At 45.2% G+C, this 17,737-nt stretch overlaps 1 protein-coding gene across 2 annotated transcripts in view; it reads left to right on the top strand.

Annotated features, from left to right (window-relative positions):
- Window positions 1-17,464, top strand: part of cryl1 (crystallin, lambda 1) — a 19,287-nt gene extending 1,823 nt beyond the window's left edge. Inside the window, exons 4-9 of one of the 2 annotated variants that reach the window (XM_060039207.1) lie at window positions 3,736-3,897; window positions 4,705-4,800; window positions 5,030-5,128; window positions 9,814-9,922; window positions 14,433-14,539; window positions 16,655-17,464. In XM_060039207.1, coding sequence (XP_059895190.1) covers window positions 3,736-3,897; window positions 4,705-4,800; window positions 5,030-5,128; window positions 9,814-9,922; window positions 14,433-14,539; window positions 16,655-16,762 — 681 coding nt within the window. In that variant the 3' untranslated portion in view covers window positions 16,763-17,464. Of the gene's footprint in view, window positions 1-3,735; window positions 3,898-4,704; window positions 4,801-5,029; window positions 5,194-5,225; window positions 5,669-9,813; window positions 9,923-14,432; window positions 14,540-16,654 lie in introns of those variants that run through there. The other variant, XM_060039208.1, reaches the window with a different exon arrangement.
- The last annotated feature ends 273 nt before the right edge of the window (window positions 17,465-17,737 follow it).

Below are 17,737 nucleotides of genomic sequence, written 5' to 3'. Positions count from 1 at the left end.
GCTGAATGCCGGAAATCACCCTCCCATCCTTGGGGATGTTATTCCATGTTTTCCTATTATTTGGGGGTCAAGCAGCGAAGCTGCGAGACAACCATTGTTATTCTATGTTTTCCTATTATTATTTTCCTGCCATGGGAGTCTATTTCAGCCCATAGAACGCCTTGGTAAAAAGTTGAGCAATTCTGCACACTGATTCAGGACAGTCCCATAATGCCTCACAGCAATTCCGGGGTCGCTAGCTCAAGAGCTCTAGCGCCACCAACAGGTCAAAGCTGGACATGCATTCATGTTTATAGCTTTTGACCCATTCATCCCATTTTCAAAAACAAGGTATCAATGGAAACCTTGGGCCAAGCCAACATCAACTCACCCTTTGTTGTCGTTTTGCGCCATGATGGATTTTCCGTTATCTTGGTTTTTATCAAAAACCTTCAAAATGCATCTATCAAAAATGTTGTCCAATCTTCTCGAAACTTGGCACAGATGATCTACAGATGACATATCATAACCAAATTTGGTACATAGACCCCATGACATCATCACCGGGACACTCATCAAATTGGTGACCTTTGACCTTTAGGGGTCTCTGTAATTATTGAAGATGTGTTTTAACTCCTCTCTCTTCAAATGAGTATATTTCAAACTTATTGTCAATGCCTGGTGATACTGTCAGACCAACCCATATAGCTAATAAATTATTTCTCATAGAAACATCAGAATTTTGCCCTCATGTTTAAAGTTGTCAAAATCAATAGTACATATCCACAAGCCACAAACTCGGTCCAATCTTCATGAAAAATACCATATATGATCTTCAGCCCAAGCTGAATAAATGTGCAAAAAAGGCTTTTTTGACAACCAATCAAACTTGACGGCAAAGCCTCCCAAACAGGAAGTAAGCCCATTTCTCAGCAACTCTTTAATTATATCATAGCCAAACTGGGACATAGACTCATGACATCATCCTGGGATCACCCAAACAACTGATTGACCCTTAACCTCAGGGGGACGTCAAACAGGAAGTGAGCTCATATCTCTGCAAGGCTTTCATGTATCCGAACCAAACTTGGCTCATAGTCTTATGACTCTATCCTGATGATCCCCAAAAATGGTGACATTTGACCTCTAGGGGGGCAATAAAACCATAGCGAGTGTGATCATATCTCAGTCTATCTTTTATTTTTGATGTGAAACTTGTTGAAAGTGCTGAAGGCCGTGTGTCTGACGAAGATCTATCTTGTTGCTGTCGCTACTCTGGTCAATTCTGCTTGCGGATGCGTCGCGTTACCTTGCGACGTTGGCACGATCAACTCACCAAACGATCGCAGAATACGCATGGCAGCCCTGATCCGTAGGCGGATGCGTTGTTAGCAGCAAGTCTATTTCAGCCCTTAGAAAGCAACTTCAATGTATTTTCATTGTGATAACCATTTGCCAATAGCTTTCATTGTAAGTGAAATTACTGAGACGGTCATCATGTAGCCACCTAATCAATTATGTCCGTCCACCAAAATTAGTTTATGGAGTCATATTCTGCTTGGACCCCTCATGCTGCTGGCAGCTATATTTACCATTATTATTCCTCTATTACGTGGATGTTTACCAAGCCGGTGTTCATGGCTCCTGGATGGTGGCGTCGTTTTAGATATCACTAGGAATGTGTTGGGTGTAAGAAGGACACACTGTTTCCCCCGAAACAATGTTCGGGAAATCTTGATAAATTGTATTCACTTATTCTCCGTACAGGAACGGCATGTCAAGAATGCAAAATGCTTATTATTATTAATATTCAGTACGATTTTATTCAAAAAACAATATAAAAGCATGTACAATAATAACAATATTATTAATACAAAAATCGGTACATTCCGTGATTTGCAGTACATTTCGAAGGCTGATACACATTGACTACCACAGGAGGGGTGGGTGTGTGTGTGTGTGTGTGTGTGTGTGTGTGTGTGTGTGTGTGTGTGTGTCTGTGTCTGTCTGTCTGTCTGTCTGTCTGTCTGTCTGTCTGTCTGTCTGTCTGTCTGTCTGTCTGTCTGTCTGTCTGTCTGTCTGTCTGTCTGTCTGTCTGTCTGTCTGTCTGACTGACTGACGAAGAGAGAGAGGAATGGAGAGAGACAAGACAGAGAGAGAGGGGAACAGAGAGAGAGAGAGACTAGCATTACACAAAGGGTAAATCAATTCTAGTGATCAAACTGATTCCAGTATAATGGGCTATTCAGTAGGATCAAGGAAGTGACTCCCACCCGCTGGAATCCTATCACATGGGGTCAGGGCTTTTTTGTCGTTGTGACGAGCTCACCCGTGAATTACAGTATTGTCCGGTCATCGATTAGCACCTCCCTACATAGCACCCTTTCTACAAACTGAAATGCTCAGTATCATGTGGCCTTGGTAACCCAAATATCCCACATTGAGGTTGGAGCATGGAAGATATAACACAGAGACGGACATTGTGAGGGCATAAGGATAGGGTTTTTGACTACCCGGACAAGGGTTCTTGGTTCAAATCCCAAAGTCGAAACCAAATGGCAGCCATGACCACTTGTTTGTAAAGCCCTGGTGGAAGTGTCTAAAATGCAGTTCCTCTGTGGGCCTTCTGTATTTACTCCCTCACCCCTACCTGCTCCTTAATGACCCGTCTCTGTATTAATGGTCTAACCCATACCTGCTCCTTAATGACCCGTCTCTGTATTAATGGTCTAACCCATACCTGCTCCTTAATGACCCGTCTCTGTATTAATGGTCTAACCCCTACCTGCTCATTAATGACCTTTCTCTGTATTAATGGTTTAACCCCTACCTGCTCATTAATGACCTTTCTCTGTATTAATGGGCTAACCCATACCTGCTCATTAATGACCTTTCTCTGTATTAATGGGCTAACCCATACCTGCTCATTAATGACCTTTCTCTGTATTAATGGTCTAACCCATACCAGCTCCTTAATGACCCGTCTCTGTATTAATGGTTTAACCCCTACCTGCTCATTAATGATCCGTCTCTGTATTAATGGTCTAACCCCTACCTGCTCCTCAATGACCCGTCTCTGTATTAATGGTCTAACCCATGCCTGCTCCTTAATGACCTGTCTCTTTATTAAATGTCTAACCCATGCCTGCTCCTTCATGTCCTTCAGTCTGTGCTGTCCAACCCCTAGGTGCTCCTTAATGACATGTATCTGAATTCACAGTAAGTCACTTTGAACGTAATATAGTACCAATAATACATATAAAGATATACATCAAGGGGAAACAGTGATCCCAGGGACTTGTGCTCTTGAGGGACAAAAGAGCTGTGTGTGTGTGTGTGTGTGTGTGTGTGTGTGTGTGTGTGTGTGTGTGTGTGTGTGTGTGTGTGTGTGTGTGTGTGTGTGTGTGTGTGTGTGTGTGTGTGTGTGTGTGTATATATATGTGTACTTGTATGTGTGCGTGTACATGTCCGTGTAGCTCTTTGTGTTATTTATATGAGGATGTTTAGGTATGAGACTAGCTAAGCAAGTTCCACTCCTCTCAGCCTGTGCGGCGCCTGGACAGCTCATATGGACATCATCCTCATCATCATCATCATCATCATGACCTGAAGTGATTTGTGGTTCAGCCAGAAACAGACAGGGGGTTTAAGATGGTTACACTATCACTACTAATCTCTACAATCTACTAATTTAGTAGAAATAATATACTGTAATTGATATATATATACATATATTGTGTGTTTCTGTGTTTCCAGGAGAGTGTATTCGAGGACCTGGCCGCCAAGCAGAGTGTGTTCCAGGCGGTGGAGTGCCTCGTGGGGTCGGAGGTCATCCTGAGCAGCTCCACTTCCTGCCTGTTGCCAAGCAACGTCTTCTCAGCAGTCCAGATGCCGAACCGCTGCATCGTATCACACCCGGTCAGTACCTGCCCCGGGTCACACCTAGAGGCACAGGGGGTGGGAGAGGAGGAGGAGGAGGAGGAGCAGGATTAGTAGGAGGTAGTGGAGGAACGGGTAGTACCTGCCCAGAGTCACAGCTAGAGGCACTGGGAGGAGGAGGAGGAGGAGGAGAAGTGGGTAGTGTAGCAGGAGGAGGAGGAGCAGCAGAGATAAATCATTATTGGGTTTGAAAGGTTCAGGATCGCTTGAAAAATAATACACAATACCAAACACCAAACTACTAACTGAACTCTTCTTTGAAAAAAAATATTGATGGTAGCGATGTAACGGTGTGATGCTGATCTTTACTTTTTTGTGCATTATCAGTCAAACATCTTTTCCGCATGAAACCGGTTTCATTCACGGGAGTTTGAAAAATGTCGATTTTGTGGGAAAATCTAATCCCACGCCCACTGTCCTTGACCCTCGTGGTATTCATATCAACGAGGCTACCCTCTCTTTTCGTTTCTCTGCTGTTACCTTTGGGAGAAAAAAATAAGTCATCCACCCTCAGAGCTCAACAGTAATGTCCGGTTTGTTTCTGCTGTTCACATGTCAATAGGTTGTCCCTGACCATATAGCCCACCACTGCTGCCCTTTGAAGCAAACATAGCAACAAACTAACAAACTATCAACATTAACCATCCCCAAGAACCAGTACTGCCGAACCCCTCTAGTGCCTAACCCCATGCTCATCTTTCAGAGTGCGTGCGTCATGTCATTGTGATTATTTATACTTATTGTGTAATACTGTACTGTGTTTCTGGCTGCGTCTCTCCACCTCAGGTAAATCCTCCCTACTACGTCAAACTGGTGGAGTTGGTGCCCCACCCTGCCACACTGGGGGCCGTGATGGACGCCACACACACCCTCATGACTCAGGTACACACACTGATGCTATCTCTCCCTGACTGAGTACACCCACACTGATGGTGCACACAGCCGCACACAGGGGGTTCATCACACAGGAACCCAATATGGGCTCAATTGTGTGTGTGTGTGTGTGTGTGTGTGTGTGTGTGTGTGTGTGTGTGTGTGTGTGTGTGTGTGTGTGTGTGTGTGTGTGTGTGTGTGTGTGTGTGTGTGTGTGTGTGTGTGTGTGTGTGTGTAGGTTGGCCAGTGTCCGGTGCGTCTCAACAAGGAGATCGACGGCTTCGCCCTCAACAGAGTCCAATATGCCATCATCGCAGAGTCCTGGAGGCTCGTGGAGGTGAGACACACACACAAACAAACAAACAAACAAACAAACAAACAAACAAACAAACACACACACACGTGATAATTGTGATGTTGGTGATGATGAGTAGGAGGATGATTAGGGTAAAGGGGGAGGGGATGATGGTAAGGTGTAACTGGAATGTAACTCGATATGAAACGCCATGTGCTCTCTCACACACACACAGAATGCATACCAAATGAAATGCACACATGTACATTAATGCCTACACACATGCACATATTCACACACACACCGACATTCTAACATTGTGGAAAGTGTACTCTTGCTTAGTAATACAACACAAAGAGGAAGAAGTTGACATCTCCCTTGCCTTGTCCCCCATTCAGAATCCATAGGCAATTTCCTCTGGCCAATCAGTGTTGGGAAGAATGAACCCAAAGAGGCCAAACCACCAGATTAGCGCTAGCGGCTACCCTAGGGCTCAGTTCCTCTTCCTCTATCGTGCTAACTAGTAATTGGTCGTTTGCCAACGAATCAGTTTGAAGGAACGACTCTTTAACAAGAACGAACCGACCTGATTCCACGTTTTCTATCGTTTGTTCTCCCAGACTCGACTCCCACTCGCTGACTCGCTGTTCACCGTGTTAAGTTAGCAGAACACACACACGTTTGCACGATCGTTTGAGAACGAGGGAGCAGCTGAGTCTTACTGACTCTGCTGAGAACTGTGCACTGTGCATTCCATGATTCACTGCTACCAGAAACGCGACTGAACGATTCTGAGCGATTCTCCTTGGCGAACTGACCGACGCAAACTGAATCATGGAAAAGAATCATGAAATCCATCACTAGAGCTAACCTTTTGAAGCATGGCTGGAAACCCCAAGAGGACAACAGGTGGAAGAACATTAGATTCTGACATTTATTCTCTCCCCTTGATGGGGTCTCTGATATCAAGAAAACCAAGCCAGCGGCTTTGCGTGACGCGTCCGAACATTCCTCATGGCAGAGGAATGCTAATGCTAACAAGAGACCTCAGAGCTATGCCCAAACCCTTACATGGGAGACTTCCTCTCTGGCCTCTTGGCTGTAAACAACGCCGGGTCCAAACCTTGACGCGGGTTCTCAAGCGAAGCTCTCTGGCCTCTTTTGTTGGCCTTCCGTTGCCTCTACTGTCACTTCTTCTGGTCTCCATTGTGTCAAGGAGCCCAGGATTCTTGAAGTGGTTTCTAAGGAGGCTTCAGCTCCTCACCAGCGCGGTCAGACACGGAGCCAGAACAATTGTCACGCTTGGCCAAGTCTGGCCAGCCTTGCACTACTCACAACCGCAGCGTTTGTCTAACTAAGGGGGCTTGTCTCAGCGTAGAGAGGGCCCTCTCTCGATGGTCGGGGCCCCCGGGTTGGAACATTTGGAACCTCACAAATGGCTGAGGCCCCTCATCCGTGAATACATTTACATTTAGACATCCGTCAGACGCTTTATTCTAAGTGACTTATAAGTGAGCCTGAGAACAGTCAAAGGATACCATGTACCATGTCGCAAGTGTAGCTACCAAAAAGGGCTGCACAACCTAGTTTCTTAGCAACAACTGGAGCGAATGCAGAGTTGCTCTAGGAATCAGAGATGCACACCTGTGAGTAAATGAACTAGAATAAATGGTATTTATAAAGAAATGTGTGGTCCTGAGAAACATGCGTACAGCCAGCATGGGTTGGTCCTATTCTCAACGCACAGCTGCAGAGATGCGAGCACAAGAGAGCTCCGTTCATGTGGAAACGGGAGTGGATGGCCTCCAACACACAGAACACAGAAGAACTAGACGGAGTCGTCTGAACTGACCTGAGTCCTGGTTGCACCTTGCCAACGGTAGGAGGGGAAACCCCAATAGGAGGAAGCTTTGATTGAAAGTAAACCAATGAATAGCATTGGAGGAAAGATGATTGCCTTAAATGTTTTGGATCATATAATTCCAACCTGCTTAAAAATATACACATGTGCGAGTCATTATGCATCATTTTAAGTAAGAATTTATAAAACGCAGGTCAGGCGAACCTTGAGAACAACTTGAAGTCCCAGCAGGGCCGCCGGACTGCGGGTATAAGGTACACAGTTGAGGGGGGGCCCGCAACTGGGGGCCGACAACTGTGTATAAAAAAAGAAAGAAAAAAAAAAAGATATCTTTAGAATTTTCTATCCAATGGGACTCAGGGCTACGGCCCGGAGTCCCAGTATTGATATTCTTGAAATTCTTGGTTTTCCAGTGGAACGGGATATTTGCATGGTACTAAATCATGGAATGGTGCTAAATAAAGGAATTTACATTTGAGAATTCAGAAAATGGTTTGGCTCATCCAAAAAGGAACAGATTGGGGTTAACATGTCATGATGACATGTTAAATTTTGCAGACATGCTTGTGTTTCAGTGATAGGGGAATTTAAAATGAATTTCAATGAGAGTTAAAGTAACTAATATTCAACATGTGTGCTTACAATTTACACATATTTACTGAGTACTTGAGCCTGCTGTTGTCTGGGTTGTGAGTTATGTAGCATGAGCCTGAATGGCTAGTATAGCCATTAGCTGTGAACCTGTTGAACTGAATGAGTCAGCAACCCATCAAAAGGCCATGACACTATTGTAGTTAGGGGAAGGATTTGAACTAACGCACCGGAGAGAGGACCAGGCCAAGGTATTACACTGTGGCTACACCCAAACAGGAACTCGTTGCCTGTGAATATTATCTGGCGTTAATATTTCCGTTTACAGTTTAAGCTTTCCCCCGTTTTATCAGTGTAGTGATTTCTTGCCACGCACGTCGTAGCGATTACTAGAGGATTACTAGAGGAACCTGATGAGCCTCATAGATGCCAGTGCCTGCTAGTACATTCAAATGCATGCACACACACAAACCACCCACACTTACAATAGCAGAATACATGCACACACCCTGCATACCAATTACTCATTGAGTGGGTTGGAGAGTCGACCGGCAAACCTGGTCGTACAGAAGGGTTAGCTTCAGAATGACATTTTGCGAGGATATGGTGTGCTAGGCTACGCGTGCAAGGCTATGCGTGCTAGGCTCAGGGTGTAACACTCTTATTTGTGCAACGCTATGCTGTGCTCGAATCAAGGTGTGCTAGGCTACAGTTATACTGGTTGAACCAAGTCTAACCAACCATCAATAATTATTTCATTGTAAATGTTTGATAATTGTAGCAAGACAACACCCTTTAAATGTATTCAAGAAACAACATGACAAATCGATATTGCATGTAGACCAAACTGTCGACCAGTTTAGCACGTTAGCTCCTTTGTGGAGTTTCCAGCACGAGATAAAGCGAGATCTTTTAGCCCCAGTCGAGATCCGGGCATCGCTCCAGTTCCAACTCTCGGTGGCACTGGGGTGTTGGGATCAGTAGCCAGCCCTGAAGACCCCACCCTGGTCGTGTGACCCACCGGCCACCCTGGGCAGGACTCCGTTACTGGTTATTTCAACTGGAATTCCCCTTCTGTATGGCCCAGGAGGGGGGTACCAAACAGGCAGTAATTGTGCCTTTTGCATGATAACATTAAAACCTCACTCGACAGAAATGCACACATACACACAGGATCGCGCGCACACACACACACACACACACACACACACACACACACACACACACACACACACACACACACACACACACACACACACACACACACACACACACACACACACACACACACACACACACACACACACACACACACACACACACACACACACACACACAGAAGCATTACTGACACACAGCCTCTTTGAGTGTGAGCCAGAAGTTGAAAGCAGAGCGGCTGTGAAAGGAGCTGGTTGCCTAGGCGATGATGGTAGCGGAAGGACCCCTTTGCACCTGTACCTAAACACAACTCTATTGCGTGCGCATACGCACACACACACACACACACACACACACACACACACACACACACACACACACACACACACACACACACACACGCACACACATCCACAACACACACATAACACGCATACACAGACTCTTTCTCTCATGACACACCGAGGGGGCTATGAGTTGGGGTAATTGTGAGGCAAACAATGACAACCCTGTACCGCACACACACACACACACACATGCATCCCCCCCCCCTCCCCGACTCCAAGCTTTGATTTCCTCGGGTGCTGGCCAACAGGTATCTGTAGCCTCTCTCTCTGTCTCTTTCTCTCTCAAGCCCCTCTCTTCTACTGTCTCCTTCCCTCTCGTTTTACCTCCATCATCTCCATTCTCGTATCTTACCCATACACAGTCATCTGATTGGCCGATCGCTACATGGTCCCATTAGTTTAGACAGGCCCCTCTTGTCCTAAGAACTGATTGGCACGCTCTGAAGGCACTGGAGCTAACAAAGCTAATGCTAATCTTAAAACCAGCCAGCGAATCCAATTTCCCTTTTTTTTAAAACCGCACATTAAAGTGTGTAATTGATGCTGAACTGTGTGTGTGTGTGTGTGTGTGTGTGTGTGTGTGTGTGTGTGTGTGTGTGTGTGTGTGTGTGTGTGTGTGTGTGTGTGTGTGTGTGTGTGTGTGTGTGTGTGTGTGTGTGTGTGTGTGTGCGTGCGTGCGTGTGTTCTTCCTTTCGAACATTCTGCTAATTTGTAATGTATTCTACGGTTTATGCATGTTATAAATATGTTGTGTCTGCTTGTTTGTCTAGGAGGGGGTCATCTCTGTCCGGGATATTGACCTGGTTATGTCAGAGGGCCTGGGCATGCGCTACGCCTTCATCGGTCCTATGGAAACAATGCATCTGAATGCACCCGAAGGTAAGGTTCCTCCATGAGTTTCCAAGTCTCATTTAAGCATTGGATTAAAATGAACACATCAGCAATGTTTAAATAAAATATAGAAACGGAAACAAGTACCCATTAGAAGCCGACCATCAACGATGTGTAAAGATTTTCAATTTAAATAACTAAAAGGATGTCAAAATAAATGCAATAAATATTTTACATTTAGGGACTGCTAAGGGCCTGTGGGAGTTTAAAGGAGAGTGTTTACCACAGAAGTCTGTTTTTAAGCGTAAAAATAAAATAAAAATAAAAAACTCAACTGTTGAAGTTTATGTTACTTGAATTCTGAAATCCAACCTTCTTTCGTTCAATTTTACCTGCATTCCATTGGCTGAAACAACCAGCCAATGGGGTGCTGGATGATCGGAAACTATTCATTGTAATGATGATTATCTCTGACTGCGAGACATAAATCTGTGCCTTGGAAATGTTTTACACTCATTAAAGTTCCTACTGTAGAAACGTGAGTCGTATCGGCAGAGTGTCTATAAGTAATGTGTGTGTGTGTGTGTGTGTGTGTGTGTGTGTGTGTGTGTGTGTGTGTGTGTGTGTGTGTGTGTGTGTGTGTGTGTGTGTGTGTGTGTGTGTGTGTGTGTGTGTGTGTGTGTGTGTGTGTGATGAGAGAAGTGAGGGTTATATGTCAGGTAGATGAAGAATCTCAGTACCCAGTGTGAAAACGTGAAAATAACTCCCTCACACACACACACACACACACACACACACACACACACACACACACACACACACCTCTTACAACACATGTGTACTCAACAACACACACAGAGCTGGTAGAACAAAGCCCTCTTTGATGAGGTCTGGTAAGAGCCAGTAATCCAACCCTGCCAGAATCGGTCCGCCGTTGTGCTACAGACACTGAGACTGGGGACCCAAGCTTAACCCTGGCAGGTCCCAGGAGACCCCTGGCTGGTCCAAATAGACCCTTGGCTGGTCATCAGGAACCTAGATGGACTCCAGTAAATTTGATGGACCCCAGAATACTAGCAATCTACACAGACCCCAGAGAACTAGAAAATGAGACAATCCAAGAAAACTAGATGGACCTAAGAAAATCAGATGGAACTTCAACAGCTTGATGGACTACAGAGTACTATACTGACCCAAGAGTACTAGGTGAACTTCAACAACTTGATGGACAACAGAGTACTAGGCTGACCCCAGAAAACTAGATCGACCTCAGAAAACTGGACTGAACCAAGAGTACTAGACTTATACCGGATAACTAGATGGACAACAAAGTGCTAGACAGAACCCAGAAAAGGAGATGGACCCCAGATAACTAGATGGACCACAGAGTGCTAGACAGATTCCAGAAAGCTCGATGGACCCCAGAAAACTGGACTGACCCCAGAAAAATAGGTTGACCACAGAAAAAGAAACAGACCTCCAACAACTTGATGGACAACAGAGTACTAAACAGACTCGAGAAAACTAGATGGACCCCTGAAAACTAGACGGAAAAAAAGACTGACCCCCTGGCAGGTCCCCAGGGGACTGGATGCCTCCAGGGAGCTCTAGATCAGACACTACTGATGGATCTCTAGTGCCCAAAACCAGACCATCAGATACTCTAGCACTTAGCTCGGGCCCTCTGCCACGGCTAGAGTCCCTCTCCCCCTCTCTATTTGTCACTCTGTCCTCGCTAGGGCTCTGTCTCACTCTCTCTCTCTCTCTCTCTGCTCTCTCCTTTGGCTGGGCTCTCCACAGGGAACCTGCAACCTAAAATCTGTTATTAATTTGAGAAGACATCAGACAGACAGACAGGGAGGCAGACATTGCACATAGATGAAAATAGACTTCATATCTGGGAATAGCCCTGCAGAGTGGAGCGGCGTGTGATTTAAGCTCCAGCCGTTATCTGTTACACCGAGGTGAGAGCAGGACTTCCAGTCAGTCCCTGATAATTAAACCATGTTCTGAGCCCATGGCAACTTGAAATTAACCAAGGTCCAGGGTTTTAAACCTTTTGGTCATGAGCATAGCGGGACAAGTGAACATGGTTGCGTACTCTTTTTCTAAATTCAATTTTAAGTAGTGTTATGAGTGAGTTGTTGTGTTGCGTCTGTGAGAACCCAAATAATGTTTGTGGTTGGTCAGTTTTAGGGTTAAAGCCATTGGTCACTAGGTGTGAGGTCAATCTTAATTGCCGTTACTCAACCTTAATAACATTCAGTTATTGGTGTAGGCTTTTATTTTTATATGAGTGTATCTACAGATCGACTGGAGAACATTTATTACTTTTATCACTTGAAGCCAACAACAAACCTAAATTGAAGCTGATTATGGATATAGGTGAGAAGGGCCATTGGGAAGGGAGTCCCTATGTGTTAGTAGAGAGGGTATGAGGATGGGTGTGTAAGGCATAAATGTTATCTCTTTAAAGATCCATCAATCTATGGCAGGATTTCCTATTAGAGGAATGTCAAGAAACCTTCAAACTGGCCCTCTTTACAATATCAGCATGGGCAATCATTTGTGAGACTGATTGCGACTGTTCAGAAATCATTAGCTTAAATCATTTGATGCCACTCTACAGAGCACCTCTGTTGTAAACAATGGTTTCATGTTTTCTTTACGTTGCGTGTCCTTCATTGGTATGTTAAGATTGCATACCTCTGGAACTAGGGATGTCCGATATTGGCTTTTTTGCCGATATCCGATATGCAATATTGTCCAACTCTAAATTTTCGATTCCGATATCAGCCGATACCGATGTCGATATTTGGGTTATTTTTCCTCAAACCTAATTTAGGTAACATTACATATCTCCTGTTGTGGAATTAACACAACATGCTTAATGTTATTGTGATGCCCCACTGGATGCATTCTTGAATGCAACAAGGCTTTCCAAATGTTAACATTGTCTGTGCAAAATAAGAAAAATACTTCAACTTAATTTAAGGGAAAAGTGCCATGTTTATTTTTTTAATGGTCTCAGACAACAGTTTGGATTACACTCTCCCTGAGATAATCTTGACAATGCCCACAACAAATAGGGCAAACTTGACTTCACAAATGATAAAACATTGTACCATTGTAACTGCTATGTGCAACATAGCAGTATGTTTCTTTAACTAAAACTCAATAACCTTAATTGAATAAATGCACAAATATGAGTCAATTACAATGTGCACTGTACTGCACAATTTTGAAAACATTTATTTGAGCTATAAATAAAAAAATAAAAAAATAAAAGAAATTATCGGTTTTAAGGCAAAAAAAATCCGATACCGATATTGACCGATATTACATTTTTATGCTAATATCGGGCCGATAATATCGGTGGGCCGATAATATCGGACATCTCTATCTGGAACACAACACAAACGTTTGAACACAACACAGAAACAGAGAATTATGGGTATTAGCCATGATGCATTGCTTACCTCTGCGTATTATTAACTGAATCAAACATTCCCGTTTCCATTATATGTTTTGGTTCTTAATATAACGGACTACTACGTGATGCAAGGTAGTCAAACAGAATACTAGGGCGTGATTCAATGTAAAAAATGTAATCTCATAGTGATAGTAATTCTATTCAGGGTAGGAATGTGAGGCATTTTGCGCATTGGTTTGACAAATTCATTATAACAGGTCAAGGTAAAAGGGAAACTGCTATTTCATGTTATCTTAATCCATCCCTAATCTAATACCTAAACCAAATACCATTTGAAACGTTGTACTCTTAAGTCAACCATCCTTAAAGAGCCACTTGCAGGTTAACATTCCCAGGTCAGGACCTTTTTGTTAAGAATTACGGCTTCACTCGTCGGACTTGTAAATTAACGTGCAGAGTGCAGACGAAGTAAACAAAATATGTGACATGATAAACGCTAGACTAGAGCATAGTGTTGAATGGTAGTGTTGGCTCGTTCGTTCGCGAACCGGTTTGAATGAACGAGTCTTTAGGACGAACGAACCAAACCGGTTTCTCTCGTTCGTCTCGTTCACCATTTGATTCAACGGAAACTCGACTGAATGAGTTTCCGGTAGCACTAACTCCACTGAGTCTGACTGACTCAGCTGAGAACCGTGCAAGGGCCTGCATTCCATGATGCGATTCACCGCTACCGGAAACTAGGCTGATTCGCGAACGTCTCAAGTTCATTCGAGTTCCCGGTGAATCGATTCACCAGAAACTCGACTGAGCTGGGAGGACTCATTCGCGAATCGTTTGTTCGTTTAGCCTGGTTTCCGGTAGCGGTAAATCGCATCATGGAATGCAGGCCCTTGCACGGTTCTCAGCTGAGTCAGTCAGACTCAGTGGAGTTAGTGCTACCGGAAACTCGACTGAACGAACGAACGAACGAACGATTCGTGAACGACTCCTCTTGGCGAACTGAATCACGTGAACTGGGTCACGGAAACTAATCATTAAATCCACCACTATTGAATGGCGTGTTGAATCGCAACGCAAAAGCGGTGGTGTAATATTAATCCTCGGAGCTATTGCCCCCTGTAGGTCTGGGGGACTACCTGCGGCGCTACAGAACTGGGATGAGGAGGGTGCTGAGCTCTGCAGGACCAGTGCCTCAGTTCTCTGGAGAAGCAGCGGAGCGAATCACCAAGGTAACCGGCCGCCACTACCGACGTGCTTGACACCACAACGCACCGCGCGTGGTGTAACGTTTGGTCGATTCACAATTTCATCGTCAGATGACCAGCAGAAATCTAACGAAAATTTATGAAATCCAATTTTGATTATCGAGGAACCAAGTAAATGATCAAGTGAAAATATCAAAAATTTCCTGATAATGAATTTCAACTTTGTTTCATAGATCCAAAACAGAATTTTTTAGTTTTTGTTGGAGATTGTCAGATAAAGGAAGCTAATTGAAGACATGCCTTGCACACATTCACTCTTGGGACGAGAAATGGGATACTAAATATCATTGGATTAATCCAGTTGAAGACAATGGTTAGTTGCAGTCGTGTGTGGGTGAGGAATCCCGGGCCAACAGTCATTAAGGAGGCGAGACTCATCATGAGTCAGCACCCTACCTTTACAACAGCGAAGGTCACAGGACCTACCTTGGGGTCACCTGATTTGCATATGGGGTCTCAGAAGATTGCTGTGTTTTAAAACAGATTGATATTTGATCATGCATTTTCAAAAAAAAATAGGTTTGGAAGTTTTCATAAAAATCCAGTTGAAAAAATCTGAATGCCTAATGACCCTCGCAAACTAATCTCTTATTGTACGGGATTGATATTATGGGCAGATAACATAAGGAGTTGGAGGCGCAAGTCAAATGTCAGAACTGAAATTGGGTTCACGGTTCTTCACTCTCTCGTACTTTTGGTGTTTTTTATGTATTTGTTAAGTTTTCAGTTGTTATCTTTCATTGAACCCGAAAGTTATACAGGAGGAACAAAGTTGTTTAAATGCTTTTTGTTAATCGCTGTCGTTCTTTAAGTGAGATCAACAGAAATGGAGTCAAATACCTTGGATGTTTTTGCATGCTTGGCCGATAAAGCTGATTCTGTATGTTCCAGTAGATCTGGTTTTCCGTGGTGCATGTAGCGCACCTCTGTGCTCCCTAACCGGTCACATGCTGCCCTGCCCCGTTTAGCCACGCTTACACAGGCCTACCGCATGTGACACGACCCCGCACTAATGCATACACATTACACACCTAGCTGGGAGAGAGGGAGGTCAACAAAGGAGCGGTCTTCTGGTCTCCTTCCCGCTCTCCTCCTCTCCTAATGTGCTCTCTTTTGACCTCCTTTTCCTCCTCCTCCGCCTCCGCCCTTTCCCCCGTCCTCCCTCACTTCCTTTTCTCCCCTGCTCCTCAACCTTTCTATCTTCCTCTTTCCCCACCTTCCTCCACCTTCCTCACTACCTCTTCTCCAACCTCCTCCGATTCCCTCTCTTCCTCTTCTATCGCTCCTCCACCTCCCTCTCTTCCTCTGCCCCCCTCCTCCTCCACCTCCCTCTCTTCCTCTGCCCCCCTCCTCCTCCACCTCCCTCTCCTCCTCTTCTCTCCTCCTCCCTCTTATCTCCTTTTCCTCCACCTCCCTCTCTTCCTCTGCCCCCCTCCTCCTCTACCTCCCTCTCCTCTCCTCCACCTCCACCTCCCTCTCCTCCTCTTCTCTCCTCCTCCTCCACCTCCCTCTCCTCCTCTTCTCTCCAAGCTCCTCTACCTCCCTCTCCTCCTCTTCTCTCCTCCTCCTCCACCTCCCTCTCCTCCTCTTCTCTCCAACCTCCTCTACCTCCCTCTCCTCCTCTTATCTCCTTTTCCTCCACCTCCCTCTCCTCCTCTTCTCTCCTCCTCCTCCTCCTCCACCTCCCTCTCCTCCTCTTATCTCCTCCTCCTCCACCTCCCTCTCCTCCTCTCATCTCCTGCTCCTCCACCTGCCTCTCTTCCTCTGCCCCCCTCCTCCTCCACCTCCCTCTCCTCCTCTTCTCTCCTCCTCCTCCACCTCCCTCTCCTCCTCTTCTCTCCAACCTCCACTACCTCCCTTTCCTCCTCTTCTCTCCTCCTCCTCCCTCTCCTCCTTATCTCCTCCTCCTCCACCTCCCTCTCCTCCTCTTATCTCCTGCTCCTCCACCTCCCTCTCCTCCTCTGCCCCCCTCCTCCTCCTCCACCTCCCTCTCCTCCTCTGCCCCCCTCCTCCTCCTCCTCTGCCCCCTCCTCCTCCTCCACCTCCCTCTCCTCCTCCTCCACCTCCTCCTCTCTGCAGGAGATGAGTGAGTTGATCCCCAGCCAGCCGGGGCCCCTGTCAGCCAGGAGGGAGCGGAGAGACCAACTCCTCATGGGTCTGGCCCACCTGAAGAAGGAGAAGCCCTGAGACCCAACCTCCTCTGGCCACACCAACTCGGACCTGCTCTCTCTGTGAACCCCGGGGTTTACAAAGTAAAAGTCCTGCTGAATCCTAAGTCTGTGATTCTCAACTGGTCTGGCCTTGGGACCCACATTTCCCCGTGGTCAAGTTGCGACCCACTTTTATACATTTCAAACCAGGCTATTTTATTCAAAAAAATGAGCTTGTAAACACAAATACACTATTTCATCATGACATGAGTAAACAAATATTTTCATCCCTGCAATCAAAACACATTACTTCTATAGATGTTCAAGTCCTCGACCCTCAAATCTTTGAACCACTTTTGGGTCGCCACCCACCAGTTGAGAAACACTGTCCTAGATCATCCAGTATCTTGGTGGTTAACATTGGTCAGATATAGGTTGTTTTGGTGCTAAATTCTCAGCAGAACTTTTATTTTGTGAAATTTGATTTTATATCAGGAATTTACCTTTGGGAAAGTTGACTTTTCCTCTGTGCTGAATTAAAGACCTCTCCTTGTGACATTGTTATGAAGTTAATGTATTATAAATTGAAAATACAAAGGGAGTGGGCCGTAGGTCTACATTAGGAGTGTTGGTTTTAAATAGGCCTATCAATCACGTTTTTTCTGTTAATTATTATGACGACCATATTGTTGGCTAACAATGATTAACACACTTACAATAACAATTTCTCACAATTACAGCGGCTGTGTGAAAGACATTTTAAACGCTCCCATGTTTGTTATCCCTCTCACTGTTTTTCGTTTCTGCCGCGTGACGTCTCCGCGCCTATAGAAACATGTGGTTTCCCTTGGACGCCCCGCGTCGAATTCCGCGTGGCGGTGCGACATTCCAGAGTTGGTGTGGACCCGAGATGTACAGTCCATTGACTACCAGCGCTTTAGAGACACATAAAAGGGAATAACCATCTCCGATTGACTCTCTCAATGCTTGCAGACAAGTGTTTTTTCATACG

This window comes from Gadus macrocephalus, chromosome 20, assembly GCF_031168955.1.
Source record: "Gadus macrocephalus chromosome 20, ASM3116895v1".
Lineage (NCBI taxonomy): Eukaryota > Metazoa > Chordata > Actinopteri > Gadiformes > Gadidae > Gadus > Gadus macrocephalus.
Note: the sequence above shows the minus strand (reverse complement) of the source record. Positions and strands in the feature narration are given on the sequence as shown.